General features: G+C 50.4%; 3 protein-coding genes across 6 annotated transcripts in view; 1 reads left to right on the forward strand and 2 right to left on the reverse strand.

Annotated features, from left to right (window-relative positions):
* Positions 1–25,054, forward strand: part of LOC119822487 (H-2 class I histocompatibility antigen, L-D alpha chain-like) — a 741,986-nt gene that overhangs the window by 492,441 nt on the left and 224,491 nt on the right. The gene's annotated exons all lie outside the window — the stretch shown is intronic.
* On the reverse strand, positions 610–1,993 carry Sapcd1 (suppressor APC domain containing 1). The gene is given in 4 exon segments (XM_038341925.2): positions 610–825; positions 885–974; positions 1,390–1,530; positions 1,748–1,993. Coding segments are annotated over 4 exon segments (693 nt in total).
* Msh5 (mutS homolog 5) lies at positions 1,349–23,714 on the reverse strand. 4 transcript variants are annotated; one of them, XM_038341818.1, is made up of 24 exons: positions 23,530–23,714; positions 23,304–23,427; positions 22,660–22,740; positions 22,462–22,548; positions 21,699–21,820; positions 21,407–21,516; positions 20,966–21,001; positions 19,447–19,529; positions 18,859–18,904; positions 10,700–10,838; positions 9,820–9,882; positions 6,891–7,019; positions 6,698–6,770; positions 6,262–6,371; positions 5,928–6,008; positions 5,553–5,640; positions 5,200–5,389; positions 4,969–5,095; positions 4,493–4,642; positions 4,144–4,218; positions 3,823–3,966; positions 3,607–3,744; positions 2,976–3,049; positions 1,349–2,710 (listed from the first exon to the last, which is right to left on the reverse strand). In XM_038341818.1, the coding sequence occupies exons 1-24, from the start codon at positions 23,668–23,670 to the stop codon at positions 2,599–2,601; spliced, it is 2,523 nt and encodes an 840-aa protein (XP_038197746.1). In that variant the 5' UTR covers positions 23,671–23,714; the 3' UTR covers positions 1,349–2,598. The 4 variants fall into 4 exon arrangements, 3 of the variants coding, with proteins under 3 accessions (XP_038197746.1, XP_038197747.1, XP_038197748.1); XM_038341819.1 differs by having other exon boundaries at positions 2,573–2,710; positions 22,462–22,524; XM_038341820.1 differs by having other exon boundaries at positions 2,573–2,710; positions 21,407–21,566; positions 21,695–21,820; positions 22,462–22,524.

A 25,054-nucleotide genomic window follows, 5' to 3' on the forward strand; every position in this document is an offset into this window, starting at 1 on the left:
TAAAGGTGTGCGCCACCACCGCCTGGCTCCCTTCTCTTTCTTTTTTTTAAGATTTATTTATTATGTATACAGCATTCTGCCTGCATGTATGCCTGCCTGCACACCAGAAGAGGGCACCAGATTTCATCATAGATGGCTGTGAGCCACCATGTGGCTGCTGGGGACTGAACTCAGGACCTCTGGAAGAGCAGCCAGTGCTCCTTCACCTCTGAGCCATCTCTCCAGCCCTCCCTTCTCTTTCTTAAAGGAGCAGACTGGCACGGTGGGCCACACCTGCAGTCCCTGTAACAGGGCTGAGGTATGAGGGCTGCTCTGAGTTCAAGGCCAGCCTGGGCTATGAGACCCTGTCTCAAAAATAACATCAGCCAGACAAACTCTAGACGCTGGGACAGATGGTGACAGATTTCCATGAGGTGCTTTTTCTACTCCAAACAGAAACCACACAAAGGCTTTTTTTTTTTTTTTTTTTTTTTTTGAAAGTTGCTGTTTGTTCCAGAAGGAGGGCAGGGCAGGGCCCAGTGGGGCAGTTTTCACCTTGTCCAGGCCGAGTCTTAGCTTAGCTTAGGTTAAGGCTGAAGGAGGGCTCCAGAGATGCCGGGAGGGGAGGGTTCACACGCGGGTCAGGCGCCTCTGCCCCTGGGGGCAGCCTGTCTGAGCCACCTCTCCCTCTTCCCTGGACTGGGTCTGTTCTTTTTGCTGCTGTGACAACTCCTACAGGAGAGAGAACCAGACTGGCCCCTGCTTCCCCTGTGGGCCAGGGTCTGTCCGTTGCTACCACAAGCTCTCCTCCCTTGGCTCTGGGCCAGGCAGGAACCAGCCCCGCGACTCCAAAAGCCCCCCCCCCCACCTCCCCAGAGTCTGAACATTAAAAACAAGAGGCTCACCTGAATCAGAGGGCGCAAACAAGCGTTCACCTTTTGAATCTGGGTGAGCTGTGGGGAGTCAGTCGCTGAGTCTAAGTTCATTAGAAAATCCTGGAGGGATAGGAGGGTGACTTTGTGCTGGAAAGGGATCCACGTGCCACTTCCTCCCACAGGCTGCTCTTCTGGTCTGGGTTCCCTCGTCCCAGAACCCTGCCAGACAGGTGGGAAAATCCAGTCTCTCTTAAGGCTGCAGCTCCCTTCAGACTGCTCTATCCCTCTCCCCAGCCCCCATTCTTGTTCCTTATGGCTCCTCCCAGGCCATCCTGCCCTGTGACAGGCAGGCCACTCCCCACCCTGTGGTCAAATGCAGTCCCTCTGAACGTCTGTCACTGGCTGAACACGGGTGCCATCCTGTCATCCCAGTGCTGTTCCACCTCATGGTCCCTGCCTGTTAACCCTCTCCTTTCCAGAACAGGCTCCGCTAGGTCTCCCTCCCCCAGCCCAAGCCCAGGAGGCTGCTCCCTACCTCACCGAGGGCCCCCAGATGCAGCTGCCTCTGCTGTGCCTCCCTTAGGTGGTCTGTGAACCAGGCCTGGCCCTGCTCCAGCAGCTGCAGGCCCTGCCACAGAGCGTCTTGTTCCCTCTCCAGAGCCTGCATCATCTGCAGCTGCCTTAGACAGAAGCCAAACTCTCAGTCCTAGCAGGACCCTAGCTATGGCTCACACTCCTAAATGGCTATCTGGTCACTAAGTGTGAGCTCAGACTGGCCACTGAGGACCTGGATGGCAACGGGACACAGTTTGTGGGTTCTCAGTTGAGTGGAACTAGATCGAGGGCCGATCAGGGGAGGGGGTGTTCCAAGACCCCGCTGGTTTAATACTCACCCAGAGGAAGCAGCTCGGGGCCCCTGGGTCTTGGCGGCTTGTCCCCAGTGGAAGCAGCAGAACAGTGTAGGGCACTTGCACCTGGGGTGGCCCACCAGGACCTGGGCTCCCCATGGCTCTGACGTGGGAAGGGTGGAGCCAGGGCTGGTTCCTCTCCAAGCCCTGCCTTCTACCCATCCTGCCTTGTCTTTCAGCCTCTGAGGCCAGGATTAAGGCAAGAGACGCCTGCCTTGAACTATGTGCCATTCTTCAATCTGTTTTCATAGAGCCTCTTTGAAGTAGTTGGCCTCATTGAGTCCCAAGAGCAGGATGTGAATTTATTTAAATTTTTTATTTATTTACTTTTTATAAGAGAAGGTCTTTCTATGTAGCCTAGCTGGCTGGAACTCACTATATAGACTAGGCTGGCCTCAGACTCAGAGATCTGCCTGTTTCTGCCTTCCCGGTACTGGGATTAAAGGCCTGCACCTCCATCCCTGACTGGATTTATGTGCATGTTTGTCTGTCTGAGTTCTGTGCATCACCTGTCCCAGAGCCCAGGGAGACTAGAAGGATGTTGGAAACCTTGGAACTGGAGTTACAGATGGATGTGAACTGACATGTGGTGCAGGAACCAACCCACGTCTGCAAGAGCAGCCAGAGCTTCACTGTTCTCAAAGACTGCTCCCTGCCCCAGCTCTCCTGTTGTCCTATTGGGTGGCCTCTGGAAGGATTTTGATCCAAAATAAACTTTATTCCTAATACAAAACAAAAAATGTTGTGCAGGTGGAGAAGTCAGCATCTAGAGAAGAAAAGGAAGCTGTGTGGCGGGTCTCAACTGTCAGGCAGCTGGGAGGATGGGGAAGGAGCTCTCAAAGGATGGTGGTGGCGGCTGGCAGCACCTCCTGACTCATGAAGACGCCCAGGTCCAGGGTGGGATCTTCCAGATCCAGCTTCAGAAACTTAGTAACCAGTGCCTGGCAACTGCAAGGGAGAAAGAACCATATGATTTCCAGGTCTGTGCACAGGAAACCGCAGCTTTGAAGAGAAACTGTTTCAGAGAGCAGTGTGGATCCTGTCGGCTTTGTCATTGGCTGACAAGGTCTTGCTATGTAGCCCAGGCTGGCCTTGAACACTGGTTCTACAGGCATGTCCATCACACCTGGCTTGGTGAGGGAAGGGCACAGGGCTGCAGGAAGGCTGGCTGAGGCCCTGTGAGGGGGAGACGTTGGGGAGGAGCCAAACTTACTTTTCCATCTGGTTCCTCCTCAAAAGCTCATTTACTGGTCTGATAGGTTTCCCACTGCGGATCAGGTCTGAGACCTGCACAAGAAGGAGAGCGTTAGAGCTGCTGGGTGCACACGAGGGGAGAGGGCCTAGAACTCCACGTCTTCAGGAGGAGTGGGATAAGGTGCAGAAATGCCCAGTGGTTAAGAACACTGGCTGCTCTCACAGAAGACCTGGGTTCAATCCCTAGCACCCACAAGGCAGCTCACAGCCATCTGTGACTCCAGTTTCCTGAGATCTGCTGCCCTCTCCTGATGCCCACAGGCACCAGGCGCACGTGGTGCACAGACATAAATATCGCAGGGGAAACACTCATGCACAAAAGACTTTTTTTTTTTTTTTTTTTTTTTTTGGAGGCAGGGTTTCTCTGTATAGAGCAGGCTGTCCTGGAACTTGTTTTGTAAACCAGGCTAACTTTGAACTCACAGAGATCCACCTGCCCCTGCCCCTCCCACTGGAGTGCTGGGATTAAAGGTGTGTGCCACCACCGCCTGGCAAAATACATAAATCTTAAAAACAAACCACTTGAAGAGGAGCAGGTGTGCTAGAAGGGAGCCCTGAGGTGGCAGTGGCTGCACACAGGCTCTCGTCACCTCTTTGCCACGAGCAATGAGCTGGTCAGGAAGCCCAGCCTGGGCAGCTGTGTAGGAGGCATGGCTGGCACTGGCAACACCTTGGCAAAGCTGATAGAAGAAGACAAGGTCGTCCCCGTCCTCACAGGTCTCCATGGTCTAAGAGCAAACAGTGACAGTGTGGGACTCACAGGGACTGAGAAGAGGGAAGGCCACGGGCGGGAGTGACCTCCTCACCAAGTACTGCACTAGGGGTCCTTGTGGCAGCAGCTGCAGCTGAACCAGGCTCAGGAAGTTGGTGGCCACAAAGATGTGGGGGCAGCTGGGTCCCAGGGCTAGCCAGTGCCGGAGCACAGCCGCCAGAAGTGCCAGCCCGTCCACCTGCCAGAGGGCAGAGGTGAGGGGACAGAGCCAGGGCATCCGTGCCCTTCTGTACCTGCCCTGCCCCGCACCCACACCCCCGTCTCTGCCCATCCATCCCCCTCCCTTCCCTGAGCTCCTCTCCTGCTCCTGTCCCTTCATTCTCCATCCCCATCCCGCCCTCATTCTCCTCCTCACCGTATTGGTTCCCTTCCCAAATTCATCAATGAGGACCAGCGACTGCTTGGTGGCATTGTTCACTGCTTTCGCCACCTGCTGGGCACGAGGTGAGCCTTAGCACTGGCTTCTGACATGTCACCATGAATAAACTTTGCACCTGTCTTAACAGCGACACTCCTGTCTGCTCAGCCTTCCCTTGTCAGCAGTGAGGGAGGCTCACAGGAGCCTCAGAAGTGTTTATGACTCTGACCCGGGTGCCCCCTGGCCCCAAGTACAGAGGACATGCAGCTGAGGAAATGTGTTCCCAAGGGCAGGGCACAGGTCCTACTTCATTCTCCCTTCCCCACCTCCTTTTGCTCCATTTAACCTGGTTGAGATCAATCATGAAGGTGGAGAGACCGAGGGAGATGGATTCACAGCTATGAATTCGGGTGAAGATGGCATCGATTATTCCAATTTCAGCCTCCTCTGCTGGCACAAAGCTGCCCACCAGGGCCATGAACGTGATCAAGCCTACCTGGGCATGGGAGGACACAGGACATGGGCCTGGTGCTATGGCAAAGTACAAATAGGTCAACTAAAGGCGTGAGTGACAGGTTAAAGAGAGGACACATTGTCCCTGTGTCCTGACTTCAGCGTTAAAGTCAGGGCTGTGGGTAAAGGCATGCCGGGAATGACACAGGATCTCTTCAGAGCTCGGTCAAGGGACCCATGGCCATGAAAAGGCCTATCCTAAAGAACTGGCTCTCTAGTTCTCAGACATGTGCTTTAGGGAGCAAAGGATTTGGCCTAGCTGGCAGACGAGACGGAGATGCCAAAGACCGAGGTTGTATGGCTCCTCACCTGTTTGAGGTATATGCTTTTCCCTGAGGAGTTGGGTCCAGTGATGACTTTGACCCTCCCTTGGTCCCCACCACAGTCTGTGGAGTTGGGCACGAAGGTTCGTGCACACAATTCCATCAGAGGATGCCTGTGGTGGGGAGGAGACTGCATGGCCCAGGATCCAGGTGGATGAACCCCACACCAGAAGACGGAGCCTGTGGGCCCTGTGTCTCCGCCCCGCTCTGTCCTCACCTGCCATTCTTGATTCGTACCCCATGGATTCGGGGAGAGTAGTGGGGTCTTGAGTAGCCATAGTCCCGGGCAGCACTGGCAAGAGCCAGTAGGACGTCGAGGCGAGAGGCAAGGTCCAGTACCCGAGTCAAGACAGAAGCCCGCGCTAGCACCTGGCACTGCAACTGGTACATCAGCAGGGTCTCCTGGTCTAGGGGAGAGCTAGGGTCAGTTCTGGGAAGAGAGGTCCCTGAAAAGACCTGGAAACAGGCATACAGATGCAGCCGGAGGCTCCCTCCGCCATACAGAAGGGAAGAGTCAGAGAGAGAAAGCAGACTATCAGAGCGGCCTGCTCCCTCCGCCATGGCCCTCACCCCGGATCTCGCAGTGCAGGTCCCCCAGCAGTGCGTCCAGCTCCTTGGTTCGTGTGCTGCGGTAGTGCAGCTTGTCCTCTGAGAGAAACTGGGGGCAAGGGTTCCAGGCTCTGGGTGTTTGTGACACGATTTCACTATAGTGAGATTTCACTGGAGTCCTGGCTGGCCTGGAACTCACAGCGATCCCTCTGCCTCTGTCTCCCAAGTGCTGCGATTATAGTCGTGCACCACCATGCCCAGAGACTCCATCTCCTCCCCAGTGCGCCCCCTAACTTCTCTGTCTCAGCTAAAGCTCTGATTAAGTTAGACATGACCCCACATTTTGGTCAGTGCTCACACTCCCCCACCCCCAGCAGCAGGAGTCCAGAGATTTACCATGAAGTCTAGTCCCTCAATCTCAAAGTCACTGGTCTCCACCATAAAAGGCAAGCGGGGAATGGAAAGAAGGAAGCCGATCTGGGGAGAGAAGAGAGACAGAGTGGGGGGTAACCTGCTCCACACCCCCTCTTCCTAGAGGAAGCCCAGACACCACTAGAATCAGCAAAGGTATTCATGCCCCTGGACTACTGATCTGGCTGGCTTGCTGGGTGTCACTTCCTTGCTCACCACTCCACAGGAGACATATGAGTAGCTGTCCTCCCCTCCAACCCTCAAAGGGTAGAGAATGTCACCACAGTCCCCTGGAAGCCCCGCCCTCTGCCCTGCTCACCAGAGGGATGTAGATGACACTACAGGAAGGAATGCGGGCGTCCAGATTCTCCAGCTCCTTCTGAGCAACCTCGGTGAGGAAACTCGGAAGGCCCATCAGCCTTCGTTTTTCTAGGTGTGTATAGAATTACATGCACATAAAAGAGAAGGTCCAGGAAGATTAGGGGTTCTAGGACAACCCTGGCCACAAGAAACTATTTTTAAAAAATTCCTGATTAGCCAGCTGGGCATGGTGCATGTTAACCAAGCACTCCAGAGGTGGGAGCAGAAGGGTCAGAACTTTGAGGCCATCCTTAGCTATGAATTAAATTTGAGGCTAGCCTATGTCTCAAAAACAACAACAACAAGAAAGATCTTTGCTTTGATTGGAAAGCTGATTCCAGTTGTGGTGTTTGGTGCTGGCTGACAGCCCCCCGCCCCCCACGCCCAGCGCTCACTCGAGTCTATCTCAGGATCGATGTTCGGGAGGACCGTGAAGCGGTTTTCAGCAAGACTCTCCTCAAAGTTTACCTGAGGAGACAGATGGGAAATTTCTTAGCACTGGGCAGCAGCACCGTTCCTCAGCTCTCGGGGGCCCAGACTCCCCTCCTCCAGACCCTCCCTGTTCCCCTGTCCTGCTCTCCCACTCACCACTTTCCCAATGAGGCTGGCGATGTGGTGCAGGTCATCAGAGAACTCCTGGGCAATGTCCCGAAAAAGCTGGATGGACTGGGGCAGGGAGCGGCAGGCATCCCTCAGGCCCAGGGCACTGTACACAGTCTGCAGGACAGACAGCCAAGGAAGGTGACCCCACTCAGGAGAGCTGAGGGGGCCTGGGAACAAAGACCAATGGGGAACATGGGGATCACTGAGACGTTATTAAGGCAGAAAGACACACAGCGAGACACACATAACGATATACGGAGAGAAGAGGATTAACTTCTGTGAGAGGGGACGAGAGAACTTGGAATAAAAGTCAAGAAGAAAGGACAGGGAGGTGGCTCAGCAAGGAAAGCCAAGAGCTAAGCCTGCCAGCCTGAGGTCAGCTTCCAGAACCATGTGGTGGAAGGAGAGAGCTTCACAGGCTGTACTCCGGTTCACATATAAAAGTCGCTGTACACACTAGCACAGACACACACCAAATAAATACATATTTTTATTTTTCAGGCAGTGTTTCTCCGTGTATCCCTGACTTCCCTAGAACTCACTCTGTAGACCAGGCTGGGCTCGAGCTCAGAGATCCGCCTGCCTCTGCCTCCCGAGAGCTGGAATTAAAGGCGGTCCCCACCACCGCTAAACTAAATAAATGTTTTTTTTGAAGCCAAAATAAAAGTAAATGAGAAGAGGTAGTGAAAGCATAGAGCCCAGCAGAGAGCAGGGGCGTGGAGTCCTTGAGAACCGACTCCCAGGGCTCAACCAGTGACCAGGCTGCTGATCTAACCACAGATGAAATTTCTGGACAGAGCCATAAGCACCTGAGCAGTCTCGCTCTGTGCAGAGCTGTAGAAACTGCAAGCGGCAGAAACAGTGGTAAAGCCCGCACAGTGAGCTGACAGCTGACAAAGTCATCGGGAACTTCAGAAAACAAGCTGCCACGTCCTGAAACAGTTCGGAAGCCTTTTCAGAGGAAAGGAAAGGAGACGGTCGCGAATAAAGACTCAAAAGCCGTGTGAGAGCAGGAACAGAGCAGGTGAACTGAGGAGGAGAACGCAGCGGCCCACGCAGTTCTAGTTTTCCACGTGTGTTCACTTCACTGCTTCGTCAGAGCGCTCCTGTGCGGTGGGCACTGCTGCCACCCCCAGTTCACAGATGAGAACCCTGAAGCACCAGAGGCAAAGACAGCCTCAACTCTCTCAATAAACAAACAGCAAATTGAGGGACTGGGCTTGAAGCAGGTGTGTAGCCCCGCCCCTCATTCTCTATCTGAAATTGAGCCCAGGACCCAAGGCCTCCCAGGACTCCAGTGCTGTGACCCCACCATTGTGTATTCTGAGACAAGAGCCCACCAAGTCACCCACAGCTCTCTAATGCACTCTAGCCCAGGCTAGCCTTAAACTTGTTTTGGGGGAAGAGGACAAAGTCTCAGTTGGGGGTGGTGGCACAGTCTGTAATTCCAGCTCTCTGGAAGTTGAGGCAGATGGATCACAAGTTCAAGATCAGCTTGGATGACATAGTGCATTTGAGGCTAGCCTGGGCTATATTTTGAGATCACATCTCTAAAGTAAGCAACCAAAGAAGCAAACATCAATGCTTAGGAAACAGACACAGAAAGATCTATAATTCTTGCAACTTTTAAGTCTTAAATTGCTTCAAAAACTAAGGGCCAGCAAGCTGGCACAGCAGATAAAGGGTTTGCTACCAGGTCTCTCAAACTGAGTCAATCCTGGTGTGCACACGGAGGAGGGAAGAACTGGCCCTGCAGGTTTCCTCTCGCCTCACGTGCTCACCATCACACACGTGCACCCACATTCACAAGCGAATGAAATCAATCTAAAAAACTAAGTAAAACAATAGGATGGGGCTGGAGAGATGGCTTAGAGGTTAAGAGCACTGACTGATCTACCAGAGGTCATGAGTTCAGTTCCCAGCAACCACATGGCAGCTCACAGTCATCTATATGAGAGCTGATGCCAACACTATATATACAACAAATAAATAAACAAATATTTAAAAACACAATAGAATAATTTTTAATAATTTACTTATTTTTATGTGGGAATCAGATCCTCTGGGACAGGAATTACAGACAGCTGTGAGCTGTCATGTGGGTGCTGGGAACTGAACCTGGGTCCTCTTGAAGAGCAGCCAGTGCTCTTAACCACTAAGCCAGCCCTCTAGCCTCCATAAATTTTAAAATTAAAAAAGATACAAGGGCTTGGTAGCATACACCTTTAACCCAAACACTCAGAAGGAAGGCAGAGGAGAGCCAGTCTCTGTGAATTTTAAGCCAGCCTGGTCTACAAGGAGTCCCACAACAGCCAGGGCTACATAATGAGAAGATGTTTAAAATCAATCAATCAATAAATAAACGTAGAGGTTTGAATGAAAATGGCCCCCATAGGCTGTAGGGAGTGGCACTACTAGGAGGTGTGGCTTTGTTGGAGGAGGTGTGTCACTGGGGTGGCTTTTGAGGACTCAGAAGCTCAGACCAGACCCAGTGTCATTCTCTTTCTGCTGAGTGTTGGGAGCAGTGAGACCCCAGATCCTGAATTTCTTGTAATCCCCTGATCTGAGTGCCTACAGCTGCTCTGAGCAGGAGACCTTCAGGAGTTCCTGATGGCAGAGTGGTTTCTGGTGGGTTTGGCTGGGGCGTGGCTATCTCTATATAATCTGCCCCTGAACACAACTGAACTGAACACCCCTGAACTTGGGCACAAGGGCAGAAATTACACTATTCTTTGCATGTATTTTTGATATTGTCTGCAGCACAGAGTTTAGGAGAAACATCAGTGGATGTAGCATGGCAGGTATCCAGAGCAGAGAAGGTCTGTGTACAGGATTCGAAGCTTAACTGGGGTTTCTGGAATAAGAAGGGGCGCCTGCAATCCCAGAACTCAGGGGAAGGGGCAGGAGGCCTTACCTTGTAGAGGACTTGCCAGTCACTGACCTTGGTGTGGGACAGCTTCATGCGTTTCAGAATCAGCTACAGGCAGACAAAGGAACAGCCATCATTTGCCATCTTGCCACCTGACACCCCTCAAGAGGCCCACAGTCCAGGTGGGAGAGACCCAGGTTTGGTCCCCGGCACCCACATCAGGAGGTTGACAAACGTCCATAGCTCTAGCTTCAGGGGATCCACCATCCTTTCCTGGACGCTGCAGTCACCCACACTCACGTGCACGTACTCCACACAGACACGCCTAATTTTGCTTGTTTGTTTAAGATTAGGTCTCATTACGTAGCTCTGACTGAACTAGAACTCACTGTGTAGATCAGGCTAGCCTCAAACTCACAGGCCTGGCTATAAATGCATATAATTAAAAATATCTTTGGCTGGGCAGTGGTGGTACACTCCTTTAATCACAGCACTTGGAAGGCAGGCAGATCTCTGAGTTAAAGGCCACCCTGTCTACAGAGCGAGTTCCAGGTCAGTCAGGAGCACACAGAGATCTGGTCTACAGAGCGAGTTCCAGGTCAGTCAGGAGCACACAGAAATCTGATCTACAGAGCGAGTTCCAGGTCAGTCAGGAGCACACAGAGAGACCCTGTGTGAAAAATAGTCAGGGTTGATAGCGCACAACTTTAATCCCATCACTTGGGAGACAAAGGCAGGTGGATCCCTTTGAGTTCCAGGCCATTCAGGTTACATGGTGAGACCCTATCTCAAAATAAAAAAAAAATACTAAAATTTTAATAAAATAAAAATAAGAAGCCCAAGGCTTTCTATAAGCATCAGCCTCGTTCCCTCGCCCTGACCTCTGCCATGGGCTCTCAGCTTTATTCCCTGACCCTGGGCTCACAGGCACGTTCTTGATGTGGCTCAGGAGACGATGCATCATCTGAGCTGTGTCCAGATTCTGAGGCATCAGGAAAAACTGAATGACATCCAGACGGGAATTGAGTTCTCTTAGCTCCTGAGTTGGACGGGTAAACCATAGCCTGCGGGAAGATTAGAAGTCACATCTCTCATCATCTTGATTTTGCTTGGAAATCTTTGGGGAGTGTGGTAATATGTGCCTGCAGCACACTACAGGAATGAACCGGCAAGTGCGGGCCCCGTCTCTGTGGGCATGTTTGTATGGATCCACTGAGAATTGCTGGGTGTCCCTATGGTTGTCTGCGTATCCCTGTCTCTGTGGGCATGTCTGCGTCACGAGGGCTGTCTGCGTGTCGTGGATTTGATGAAGGAGACCATGTGTCATTCCATGTGGATATGTGACAGAGAGTGTCAATATTTTGGAGCGAGAGCAGCGTGTTGTGGCACTCGTGTGCCAGCACGACAGTTTTCTGCAGCTGAGCGGGAGCGGCTGAGTCACTCTGAGTTTGAGTTTGCTGAGCTACTCTGTGTGGCTGTGACAGTGACAGTATCTTAGGGAAGCTGTCTCTGTGTAGCTGTGACAGTATCTTAGGGAAGCTGTCTGTGTGTAGCTGTGACAGTGACAGTATCTTAGGGAAGCTGTCTGTGTAGCTGTGACAGTATCTCAGGGAAACAGCACAGACGAAACGTCATCTTTTCATGTGCTTTCTGTGCAAATGCCTGTAAGGAATTCTCATTCTCTCTCCTACTCTCTTCCACTCTTTCTTCTGGTGATGTTTAGAGTTGAGTCAACGCTTACAGGTTTCACATAGCTCAGACTGGTCTCAAACTTGCTATATGGCCAAGACTGACCTGGAACTCCTGGTCCTCTAGCTTATACTTCCTAAGTGCTGGAATTACACTTGTGTGCCACCAGACCACTGCCCAGTTCGCTATTCTTTGTGTGTGCATGTATTTTGAGTGTGAGTGTGTGTGTGTGTATGTGTGGACAGGAATGTCTTGACATCCAGGAGATCAGAGGATAGCTCTGGAGCTGGTTCTGTCCTACCTTTATGTATGTTCAAGTTGCTAGACTTCTGCAGAAAACACCTTTACCTGTCGAGCTGTCTGACCAGTCCCTAGCCTGCAATTCCTTCTTTTTGTTTTTTTCCTTCCTTATTTTTGTAAAGGTGTGTGTGTGTGTGTGTGTGTGTGTGTGTGTGTGTGTGTGCGTGTGCGCGCGCGCGCGCACGCGCCCGCTTAAGGAGCCCCAAAAGGCGGGCGGTGGTGGCACACACCTTTAATCCTAGCACTCAGGAGGCAGAGACAGGTGGATCTCTGTGAGTTAAAGGCCAGCCTGGTCTACAAGAACTAGTTCCAGGACAGGCTCCAAGCTACTCAGAACAAACAAACAAACAAACAAAAAACAAAAAAAAGCCCAGGAAGACAGATCCCCTGGAACTGGAGTTCATGTGTCTGTGAGCTTATCAATGTGAATGCTAGTCCTTGAATTTTCTTTGAAAAAATTACATTTAAAATTGTGTGTTTGTGTGTGTGTGTAAGAGAGGGAGGGAGGGGGGAGTATGTATGTGCCACGGTGCACATATAGAGGACAGAGGACAACTTGTGTGAATTGGTTTTCTTCTTCTATCATGTGATGTGGGGTATTTTTGCACACTGTGTGAAGGTGTACGGCTGTGATTGGGGTAATAAAATGCTGAACAGCCAATAGCTAGGCTGGAGGTATAGGCAGGATTTCTGAGGAAAGAAAGGAAAAGGAGGATAATTGAAGTGCAGAGGAGACTCCAGGAGAAATGGAAGAGAAGCAGGATGAGTGGTACATGACAGAATGTGGATTAATAGAAATGAGTTAAGTTATGAGTTAGTTAAAAACAAGCCTAAGTTAAGGCCAAGCTTACTGTTTTCTTTTCTTCCTTTTTTTTTTTTTTGGTTTTTCGAGACAGGGTTACTCTGTGGCTTTGGAGCCTGTCCTGGAACTAGCTCTTGTAGACCAGGCTGGTCTCGAACTCACAGAGATCCGCCTGCCTCTGCCTCCCGAGTGCTGGGATTAAAGGCGTGCGCCACCACCGCCCGGCTTCTTCTTTTTTTTTTTTTTTGACAGTTTCTCTGTGTAACAGCCCTAGCTGTCCTAGAACTAGCTCTTGTTGATAAGGCTGACTGCAAACTTGCAGGGATCTGCCTGCCTCTGCCTCCTGAGTACTGGCATTTAAGGCTATGCCACCACTGCCCAGCTTAGTCCAGGTTTTCATAATTAATGAAGCTTCTCTGTGCCGTTATTTGGAATCTGGCTGGCAGGACAGAAAAAGACTTGCCATGATATGAGTTCTGGAAATTGAACTCAGATCATCAGGCATAGTGACAAGTGCCTCTGTCCACTGAGCTAACACCTCAGTCTACTTTATTTAGTTTACAGTTCCTTTTCCTTCTTGTTTGGAGACAAGGTCTCACTATGTAGCCATGACTGGCCTATCGCTCATAGCGATCTGCCTGCCTCTGCCTCTGCCTCTGGTAAGACTAAAACTAGTCACCACGACCAACTCTTCTTAATTTTTTAAATAATGGTCATCTCTTAGAAGAGGAAGGACTTGTAGAGATGGTGAAGGTGTTTCAACAGGTGGGTCTGATTCATAAAGGACTAGTGTGTACAGACATCATCACATCTTTTGCTGCCAGAAGTACTACCTGTTAAGTTAAAATAAATTACTATACAGCAGTAATGTCTCATCTGAATTTGTTTAATTCTGGGTGTGGGATTTAATTCTGTAAGAACTTTAGCCTGGGGTTCTTTTCTACGCACTAGCAAGCCATTACTCATGCTGTCTGAGAGCCAGCAAGTGGAGACATGGGCCTGAGGATGCTCACCTCCCACTTAGCCCATAGCCAGTTACACATAGCCAGATCAGAACACCCCAAGTTAGAAGAAAACCAAAGATGTGTTTCAGTTCAAGGTGGGTTTTGGCCACCCCCGTTCTTCTCCATGGAAAAGAGCACTTGGGCCACGGCAGTCTAGGCCGGACCAGGGAGCTCTGTCCCCATTCTGTAGAGCACGAGACTCACCTAGCGGACTTTCTTCTAGGACACCGGGTTTACCAGACATGTTCTGTTAGTGACCCGAGGAAGTGAGGACTGAGTCAGTAACTTGCCCAACACCGCACTGCTAATGAGAAGTGCATGTGGGTGTCAGACTGCGGCACCCTGTCAGCTGGGAGCCGCTGCAGCCTGTACTTCAGCACTCCATGCAGCCTTGCGGGTCCCATGTGGAAATCTGCATTTGCAGCTCTCATCTGCCTCATGTTCTCTCAAGAGCAGAGGATAATCTTGAATTTCTGATCCTCTTCCTTCTACCTTCTGCTTTATGTGATGCTGGGGAAGGAACCCGGGAAACACACTACCAACTGAGCTACATCCCTGTTGTGGAATATTATTTTAGCTAGGCAAAGAAGTGTTACTTTTGTTTATCCTGCAGAATATTACTTTAACTGTGTAAAGGTGTGTTACTTTTGTTTATGCTGCATTTACTTAACGATGTAAAGATGTGTTGCATCTGTTTCACCTTGACTGCCTAAGGCACCTGATTGGTCTAATAAAAAACTGAACAGCCAATAGCTAGGCAGGAGGGGGACAGGCAGTGCTGCCAGGCAGAGAAAATAAATAGGAGGAGAAATCTAGGCTTGGAAAGAAAGAAAAGAGGAGGAAAAAGGAGAGAATAAGGAACATGCTTGGGGCAAGAAGCCAGGCAGATACCAGCCAGGCAGACATAGAGAAGCAGTGAAAGTAATATATACAGAAACAGAAAGGTAATAAGCCCCAAGGGAAAAGGTGAAGAGAAACAGGTTAATTTAAAAGAGCTAGCCAGAAATGCGCCTAAGCTAGGTTGAGCATTCAAAACTAATAATAAGTCTCAGATTTGGAAGCTGGTTGGTGGCCCAAAAGAAAAAGCCTGGTACACATTCCTAGTCCTTACTCTATCCCTCCCCATTAAAAAAAGTACATGTATTAGCTGGGCGATGATGGCATATTTCTTTAAACCCAAAAGAGACAGAGACAGGCAGATCTCTAAGTTTGAGGTCAGCTTGATCTACAGAATGAGTTCCAAGACAGCCAGGGCTACATAGAGTAACCTTGTCTTGAAAAAATAGAACAAAACAAATTTTTGTGTATGTGTTTAAGTCTGTGTGAGTATGTGCAATGGATGTGCAAGCACGTGTCTTAGAGGCCAGAGGGTCTCGTATCCTGGAACTGGAGTTCCATGCGGTTCCACGCAACTGTGGGCAGCCTGGCATGGGCACTGGAACCTGAACAAGGATTCTTTAGCAGAGCAGCAAGTGATGAGCCACACACACAACCTTCTTAAAAAACAAAGTCACACCTCCCAAGCAAGCATTACAGATGTGTGCTACTATGCCTCGAGATACACGCACACACGCACGCATACACACACACACACACACACACACACACAAAATGATCTTGCCATGTAGCCAAGGCCTCAAACTTGTATTACCTCCAGCCCCGCCCTTTCTGAGTGCTGAGATTACAGGTATTTGCCCCACGCCTGGCTCTCTCCTTCTTTATCATAATTCTCTTCTCCACGGAAAAGTTTCTTCCTCCATGCTAGGCATGCTCATCTCTTCCTATAATCCCAGCATCCAGGAGGCAGACACTTGGGCCTTTCTAGCAAGTTTCAGACTGGTCTGGGGAGCATAGTGAGGCCACGTTTCTAGCAAATCCTCTAAGACCCCTACTTTTCACTCCCATCCCTGCTTGGAACTCAGGATTTACATCTGAATCATTAAAAAATGTGTGGGGAATTATGTTACTCAGAGATCATCCTCAATCAGTCCCCAGAAGGAATGTGTTGCAGTGGGGCAGGCGGGGAAAGGACCAGCCCTAAGCCTGTCTGCTAGCAAAGGTTTGTATGTATTCTGAGGTTCTGGAGGTGATGCAGCTAGTATGCCTGAGTTCCCGTACTGTGCACACTCACTAAGTATTCTACCTACAAAGTCATGTGCCAGACACAGACAACAGGAACTCACAAGTATAAGGCAACTGGTTCACTGAATTCTAACCTGATGTGAAAGAACGCTGGACCACACGAGCACAGGAGGGTGCACACCCACCTCTCATGTGCACCTGTGAGAGCGTCACCTAAAAGGTCAGAGTGTAAATGTTGACAGGGGTGACTAGAATACAGGGTGGAGCTAGCAGACAAGGATTTATGAGGAATCTGGAGATGTGAACCTGAAAATTAAAACCAAGGTGAACAGGGGTGTGACGAGTGGTTTAAATTGTCAATTTGATACAGTCTAGAATTACTTCTGAGAATGTCTATGAGGGCTTATCTTAATTATATCCATTATATACAGTGATATATATATATATATATATACATATATATGCATATTATTTGTGCTTTAATAAATAAAGCTAGCCTGAAGATCAGAGGGCAAAGCAGTCACACTAGTCAGCCATACAGGCCAGGCAGTGGTGGCTCACACCTTTAATCCCAGCACTAGGGAGGTGGAGACAAAAGTGGTATAGCTGGGAGGAGGAATATAAAGGGGAATAGACAGGAACTCTACTGGAGCGTGGAGTCTGAGGATTCGTGGAGGATCTCGTCTGAGGATCTCGCCCTTTCGGTCTGAAGATTTGGTAGAGGTGAAAGGTCTCTCTAGTGGTTGGCTGCTTTGCTTTTCTGATCTTCAGCTTGAACCCCAAAATCTGTGCCTGGGTTTTATTATTCGTGCTACACACTGACGTGGAGAACTGTGAGCAGCACTGTTCCCTGGGCTTAGGATCTTAGACTGAATGAAAAGGAGAAACATCATAAACACTGGCATGCACACAAGAATCCTTGCTCTTATTCACTGCTCACCGCTTTAATTGCAGATACAATGTGACTTCCCACGATGATGGGACCTGGAACCGTGAGCCAATAAACCCTTTTACCCTTAAGTTACTTCTGATCAAATATGTTGCCACAGCAGCAGAAAAGAAACTCGGGAAGGAACCCTGCGCACCACACTACAAGACCACACCACCACATAGACTGAGCTTTTCCTGTGATAGGGAAGCGTCCTTGTTTCTACTTACAACTTTTTAGAAGTGGACAGGCCCAGATCTCTGGGTCAGGACGGCCTGTGGTTTAGAATAAACTGCTCATTTGGAGAAAGAGACCAGAGGCAGAGACCATTTTGGAGGTAAATGCAATGCTTCTGATTAACATCCTGATAGCCAGAATTAGATTGTAAAGAGGGAGGAAGGATGGCTAAGAGATTCCAGGATAGAGACGAGACACCAGTGAATAACTGAATGTGGAGGATGAGGGAAAGCATCAATCCAAGGTGCCTATCTTGAGATGTAACACTGCCAGCAATGCCATTAACTGGAAAATGGCAGGAAGACGCCGGATGTTCTGAGCTGCAGTGTCTATGGAAACCACAGGTGGCAACAATATGCAGCTGTCAGAACACGTATGTAATCCTACACATAAATGTGGGCGTTAGGTGAATAATTTCTGTTTTGTTTTTTGAGACAAGGTCTCAGCATGTGGCTCCAGCTGTCAGGGAACTCACTGTGTAGACCAGGTTGGCCTCAGACTCACAGAGCTCCTGTCTCTGCCTCCTGGGCTACGATTAAAGGTGTGCTTGGCTAATGTTGCTTCGTTTGCCATCGAATAGGGCCTCACGCAGCACAACTGCCTCCATCTAAGTTTTTCAAGACCATTTTATTTACCATTTTTTAGTGTGTATGGGTGCTCTGCCTGCATGTAGATCTGTGCACTACTTGTGTGCCTGGTCCCCTGAGGTCAGAAAGGGCTTCAGATCCCCTAGAACTGGAGTTACAAAAAGTTGTGAACCTCTGAACCTCCATATGGGGACTGGGAATCAAACCTATGTCTTCTGCAAGAGCAGCCAGTGTTGCCGGGTGGTGGTGGCACAAAATTTTAATCACAGCCAACCAGGGCTACACAGAGAAACCCTGTCTCGAAAAACAAACAAAACAAAGAAAAAAGAGCAGCTAGTACTCCTAACTGCTGACTCATCTCTATCCCTGGCCTCCAATTCTTTATTTTTCTTGGGGTTTGGGTGGAGGGTTCAAGACAGGGTTTCTCTGTGGCTTTGGAACCTGTCTTGGAACTCACTCTGGAGACCAGGCTGGCCTTGAACTGACAGAGATCCACCTGCCTCTGCCTCCCAAGTGCTGGGATTAAAGGTGTGTGCCACCACTGCCTGGCTAGCCTCCAGTTCTTGATTGATTTTACTACCTCAACCCCATAAAAGCTGGAATTATGGGGGGAATGTGCCACCATGGTCTGTTTGAATAGCTCAATTTGTGTGTGCTTGTATGTATGTTTCTGTGCATGCTAGGTGTATGCACACGCATATCTGTGTATGAAAGAAGCTGGTTGGCATTGGGGATCTTCTTTGATTGGTCGTCACCTTATTTTTTTTCAGAAAAGCATTTATTACAGGTATTTGTTTTGTATGTTACATGTGTGGTCCCATGCCGACCAGAGCAAGCGAGTGAAGGTGAGAGAACGTCTGTCGTGTGGGTCTGGGAGTCCAACCGCGGGTCTGTAGGGTCTATGTCGAATACCTTTACAGCTGAGCTGTCTTGCTAGCTTGCCACCTTATTGTTTGAGACAGTTTTTCTCACTGAACCTGCGCTCACCGGTTTGGCTAGACTGACTGCCTCCTGGCTCTGGAGCTGGAGTCTGGGAATCCAGATGCAGACCTCATGTTCGAACCACAAGCACTTTATTCTCAAGAGCTAAGTTTAGGGAAGGCATTTGGAGAGGAGGCATGCCTAGCTTTGTTTAACTTTTTTTTTTTCTAGACTGGGGATGGGGCATCATACTTTGAGTATCCTGCCACTGAGCCATACCCTTAGCTTTTGATATGGTGTTATCTTGTAATCCATCTGTAGTTTGTGGTTAAGTTTCTGCTGCAGGTATGTGTGTGTTTGTATATTAATCATGACCATGTGTGTATCTGTGCTGACATAAAATGAGGACAATATGAGCTTCTATGCTGGGCAGTTCTTATTTCTAGTCCTACTAAATCAGAGTGTTTGCATGGCCTGTGGGTGCTGGTAGCAGGCCTCAGTATTCCGTGTGTGTTTGTTTATAGACGCACTCACCTGAGCAGCTTCTGTCCCCACTTACAGCGGCATCTGTTGAGGATTCCTGCGGGGTATGCATAGGGGTGAACTTGTTACAAGGAGGCATAGACACAAAGGCAGCCAAGTTAGGACCTGGCCACACAGGAGGTTAGGAAAAGGGATGGATACTCAGCTAGGAAAACATATAAATGGACATAGCCACAGCTCACAAAAGCCCAACACAATATGTAAAATTTAAACATATCCTAGGGAGAAACTGGACACTTGGAGCTGTGTCCTTAATTTACCCTAAAGCTTGGGGAACCAGATAAAAACTATACACATCATTTATACAACGCTCCTCTGTGAACAGAGCGGTACTAGGTGCCCCATGAGTGGCAGGCAGACAGAGCCGGAGACTGAACATAGTATTGGACAGGGCACAGCCGACATGCAGATTACACTACATGGCTAGGTATAAAGAAGCTCAGGCTGAGAGTGGGCACAGCGACCGAGAGACCTGGGCTGGTTGGCCGTAAAGCAGGGAGAAGAGACTGTACACATCTCCAGTCAACTGCTTTTCTAGCAGGCTTTCCCAGCATGGGGTGGACTATAGGGCACACCTACCAAAGAGGCTGAGCCCTTCCTTCAGCCCGCTGGCTACTTTGTACACGGAGGGGTGAGACTCGCTCTTGAAGATCTGTAGAACACTGTCACGGAGAAATGATGACGTCTGGACGACTGTACATCCTACACAGCTGTGCATGTGTGTACATATTTAACCTGTACATCCTACACACAGCTGTGCATGTGTGTACATATTTAACCTGTACATCCTACACAGCTGTGCATGTGTGTACATATTTAACCTGTACATCCTACACACAGCTGTGCATGTGTATACATATTTAACCTGTACATCCTACACAGCTGTGCATGTGTGTACATATTTAACCTGTAATCCTACACACAGCTGTGCATGTGTGTACATATTTATTTGTGTTTTTGAGACAGGGTCTATGTAGTTCTGGCTATCCTAGAACTCACTATGTAGACGAGGCTGGCCTTGAACTAGTAGAAATCCCCCTGCCTCTGCCTTCTAGTGCTGGGATTAAAGGTGAGCCACCACAGCTGCCTGTGTACACATATTTGTGTGCAAGTGTGCATGCTCTCACACATATGTGCAGAAGCCAGAGGACACGGGAGTGGCTGTCCTTTCTCTCTGTCTTGTTCTCTTTTGAGGAAGGGTCTCTCATTGAACCTGGCTAAAACGGCAGCCAGAGATGCTGAGCACTTACATAAAACTCAGATCTTCAAACCTGAGTAGCCAGAGCTTTTGCTCACTGAGCCAGGTTCCCACTGGCACGATAACGATTTTTTTTTTTAATAACAAAAGGAGCTGGGAACTGAGAAACTGTAATTTAAGTTCATAATAATCTTTTTTTTTTTTTGATTCAGGGTTTATCTGTGTACTCTGTAGACCTGGTTGTTCTGGAATTCACTATGTAGACCAGGCTGGCCTTGAATTTCCAGAGATCCTCCTGCCTCTGCCTCCTGAGTTCTGGGATTAAAGGCTCAAACCACCACCCCTGGCAATAATATTTTTTTTTAAATATGTGTAGCTCAGGCTGGCCTCTAACTCACGATCCTGCTGCCTCTGTCTCCTCCAGCAAATCCTGCGGGCATGAGGCACACACCACACCGGCAGCAATAATAACCTTGATGTGAGGTTTATTACTCACTTTTGTGTTTGCCTTAGCCTCTCCCCTTAGGAAGAGAAAATGAAAGCCAGGCTTGGCAGCTCACACCTTTAATCCAGCACTTGGGAGGCAGAGGTGGGTAAGTCTCTGTGAGTTCGAGGCCAGCCTGGTCTACAGAGTGAATTCCCGACAGCCGGGGCTATGTAGAGACCCTGTCTGGAAGGACAGCCTGGAGTCATCACTTCAGGGAGCAGAAGGCTAGCCCAGCAGGCATCACCCTCGGGTCTACCCCCAGCACTGAGGCCTTGAGCTTTAGTTCCTTCCTTCCCCCCTCCATCACCCTGTCCTAGGAGAGAGATGTAACCGCCCCAGGATGAGAGAAACAAGATTAGAGCGTTAAGCTCAATCCTTTTGTTTCTGGAGGCAGCGGTCGGTCTCCAGCTCACCTGTAAGTGTCTTGATCTATGCTCACCAGATGTGTCCTGAAAACAGAAGAGAAGCCAACAACAAGTGGCAGAGATATGGCCGTTCATTGTATGCTCTGCTCCCTTGGCTCCTCTGTCAGCACTATCCAGTCTTCTCCCTGGTTCTCCCGAGTGTCCTAGCACGGTTCCACTGTCCCCGTCCCTCTCCTGTGTCTCCACTGCCCCCATCCCTCTCCTGTGTCTCCATTGTCCCCATCCCTCTCCCGTGTCTCCACTGCCCCCATCCCTCTCCTGTGTCTCCATTGTCCCCATCCCTCTCCCGTGTCTCCTGTGTCTCCACTGCCCCCATCCCTCTCCCGTGTCCCAGCACACGTCTCCCCCTTTTCCCCATCCCTGGCACCTGGCTTACTTCTTAGACCCCCAGTCCCTCTACTCTGGTTGAGGTTAGGGTGAATCACCTACAATACAAATTTCTTAAATCCCAGGATAGGGACGCTGACATTGTAATCTTCCAGTTCGACCCCAACTCTTCTTCGACTCAGGAACTTGAGCAGTCCTCCAAGTGCCCGGACCTGGGAAGGGATCGGCAGCGGAGCTGGAATAAAGCCTAACGTTCCAGAAGCTGGACGATACCAATACCAAGAGAACCTGTCATTTTCCAGGGCTGAGGCAGTCCAGTCCAGAAGGTGACCTGGGGCTGGGAGCTCATGCCTCCCTCAGCTGCTTCCCAGCTCACCCCAGTTACCCAGCTCACCGTGAGAACACAGTCAAAGGGAATAATGGAAGAGAGGTAAAGGATTTTCTCAGTAGCAGTCATGGACTCTGGGATGAAGGAGTAGTTTCCAGAAAGGAGACGCTGTTTGCTTATCTCTGGACCTATGGGGGGGTAAGGGGAGAAAGGTCTGATAATTCACTTGCTCACCCCAGTTTAACAAGAACAGAAGCAGCCATTCTGCTTGCCCAAGTCCACAGAGGTGGTTAAGGAAAGCTTGAGCAAGAAGCAGACATGCAGACATAGTCTGACTCTTCATCTTTGTGTAATACAGATGTCTGGCTATACACACAACCTGAGAAGGACAAGTGATGTCTGGGGCTGTACATTTTCTAGGTCAGAAAGATCTTATGATAAAGAAAAGAACAGTAAGTCCCAATATCTGGTAGGACAGAACATTCCCGTCCTGTTTGTAAGCCTTGGAGTTTGCTAAGGAAACAGTGTCTTATGGGTCAGGATCCCAGAAACAGTGGCTTTCCTTCCTATGTGATAATGACTTTGGCTTACAGTGGGAACTCCAAGCGGCTGAAAGTGTGGTCACTCTGTCCTAACGCACCTAAGCCAGCAGTTTCTCAGTAAGTTGGGTTATTAATGACAAGGTGCAGGAGAGATCCTGGGGACACGGTGACAGGCACGGGAAGTTGTTTGTAGGTAAGAACAGACAGGGGAGGTCTCTGATACTGGGGTGAGATTAAGGGAAGGGACAGGGCCCCTGGGGTGGGTCTGACAAGATAAAAGGACCTACCAAAATCCACGCTTGGCAAAAGTACGATTTCGGGTCTCTTTGGCTCTCTCTGCTCCTGGGAGGCTGTGGGGGCAAAGGGCCACGGTTCTGCAAATGACAGTCCCGTTGTTGTCCCACGCTCCCTCCCAGCCAATTTGGCCTCCTGATACTCCACATTCCAGTAGTCCTTTCCACTTCCCGTCTTTACGCGGCCCTTACCAAGCTTCCCCAGAAACCGCGCCATAGTCTCATCTTGTTTGGCACTTGTAACGACAGACTGGGGGTTGATTTCGTCCAGAACTTGAAAAGAGAAGGGATCAACCGAGTCAAAGGACCTCACAGACAAGAGGAAAGAGGAAGCTCTCTTCTTGACACTGTTTCCCTCAGAAATTTATTTTCTTGGCCAGGCATGGTGGGCGTATGCCTTTGATCCTAGAACTGGGCAGACAAGCCAGTCTCTGAGTTCGAGATCAGCCTGGTCTACATAGTGGGTTCCAGGAATACAAAATAAGACCCTGTCTCAAAAAACCAAAACCAAAATAAAAAGAATTTATTTTCTGTCTATTAGGGAGTGCTCTGCACACTGGGAGCATGGTCCGGAATGAGATTTAGTGCAGCAGTAATACTCCAGGGGCGGGGGGAGGGACGTGGGAGTGTCCTGGAAACAACCACTAGACTAGAGTCATGAGTTTGCCAGGGACTGAGTCTATAGCATTTAACATACAACAAGAGCCTAATAAAGTTGCCTTGAATAATTCATTCCCCCAAACAGGTGACTATAAAGTAGATTAAGGTCACATAAGGACGCATGAGTGAACACGCTCCCAACCCCAGAGCAGAGGAATGAAGGGTTCTGTCCCCACCTCTCTGGAGAAGCTTCAGGCTCTCGTGGTCTGGGGCATCTGGCATGAAGTGGACCGTGGAGTCACTAGTGTCATAGTAAGCAATGCCCAGATAGCCAGAACTCCACAGCACGCACAGGTGGACCTGCCCCGCGAGGAGGAGAGGACATCAGGATCCGAACCCCGGGGGAGGGCAGGCTTCGGCCATCCCTTGTTGTCCCGTCCTCCCGGCCCGCTCCTCCGACACCTCGGCCGGCTCCTCGTCCTCCTCCTCTTCCTCGAGACCTCCAGGCCCCGGCATTGGGGTCTGCGGGCTGGGGAAGCTGGCCGAGGGCATCCCGGGTGCGGGTCCCGGCGGCGTCCGGCCAGGGGTGGCTCTGAAAGCCATGGGCCCGGCGACTCTGAGGACCTGGGATGAGGGGGAGCTTCAGAGGCGACGTCTCCCCGGTGGCCGGGTGGCGGGGCGGGGCGGGGCGGGGCGGGGCGGGGACACTCGGAGGGCCACCCTTTGGAAGGTCTGCAGGCGCGAGCTGTCACTGTCAAATCTCCGCTTCCGCCCCCCACGCCCCGCTCCACGCACGGACGCCCACTCGCGGCGTTTTCCCGCCTTTTTCGTCGCCTCAGACCCGACAATCTACCTCACAGGCCAACCGCCGCCAGCCTGGGGAAGGGCGAGCCCGTCTGCGGGCGTGGGGGGCGGAGCCGCGCTCGCCCCGCCCCCTCTTCGACGCTACTGGCTGGAGGCGCCTGCCTAGCTATCCAATAGGAAGAGAGGGCGTACGCTGCAGCGCGAGAGGGAAGAGTCTAAGCGCGGATTGGTCTGTTTGCAACGGGGGGCGGTGCCGGCGTGTTCAAAATTCCCGCCTCTGCCGTTGCTAAGCAGCCGGGCTTTGATTGATGCCGGGCGGAGCCCGCCAGAAGGTCGCTGGGCCAGCCCGGAAAAAGGGTCTGGGCGGTGGGGGAGGACAGGGGCGGGAAGGCCGACCTTAAAGGGCCAGAAGCGGTACTCCTCCTCCCTGCAGAGGGGAGGGAGGCGGCGTTAACTCCGGCCAAGCCAGCAGCCACAACTCTGTTAATATTTGTACCCACTAAGTTAATATTTATAAAGAACTCAGAACGCTGTCTAGCCAACAAAGGAAGCGCTACAGGAGTGTTTTAAATAAATAAGCGGAAGTAAGAACCAGCTCTCACTTCTGCCAGACTTCGCCTGTTCTCTGAGTGCACCCTGAATGCAGGGGATGACCACCCCCGCAAGAGCACCACAGGGCCTGGTTATTTCTGGACCTCCGAAGAGGAAGTGCGAGTGTCTGAATGCACTTCACCCTGAAAGTAGACCTAATTACATCACATACACCCCTATGGGTTGGCGCCTTACCACAGCCCACTCACCCTTAAGGAGACTGGGCATCATGATTCCTCCATGGGAAGGAAGGAGAAGAAAGGAAGCCTTCAAGGCTGGCCCATGGGGAAGATCGCCTTAAGTTCCAGCCCCAGGCTTCACACGGTAGGAGAAAACAGATTCCCAAACTGTCCTCTGACCTCCACACCTGCGGCTTGTGCCCTTGCATACACACACAATATAATTACATAATTTAAAAACTGTCCCAGCTATCCTGAAATTAGAAGATTCTGCCTGATGTCCAGAGATGGTGTGAGTTGACCTGGCTCTGCTGATCAGTGAATGGAAAATCCTGTCCACGGGGGAAGGTGGGAGCAGAGTCAAGGCTGGGTTAATGGTTACCCGTGGCAAACTGTTGTGCAGTGGAGCTATA

The sequence above is a fragment of the Arvicola amphibius genome, chromosome 9, assembly GCF_903992535.2.
Source record: "Arvicola amphibius chromosome 9, mArvAmp1.2, whole genome shotgun sequence".
Lineage (NCBI taxonomy): Eukaryota > Metazoa > Chordata > Mammalia > Rodentia > Cricetidae > Arvicola > Arvicola amphibius.

What these genes read in the sequence shown, in the direction of transcription:
- Msh5 (XM_038341820.1), bottom strand. Translation starts at nt 23,670, where the DNA reads ATGGCTTTCAGAGCCACCCCTGGCCGGACGCCGCCGGGACCCGCACCC. An exon ending in CCTGAAGCTTCTCCAGAGAG is followed by an intron (nt 22,741 to 23,303) that starts GTGGGGACAGAA and finishes TCTCTTTTCAAG; the next exon opens with TTCTGGACGAAATCAACCCC. An exon ending in CGATCCTGAGATAGACTCGA is followed by an intron (nt 6,372 to 6,697) that starts GTGAGCGCTGGG and finishes ATACACACCTAG; the next exon opens with AAAAACGAAGGCTGATGGGC.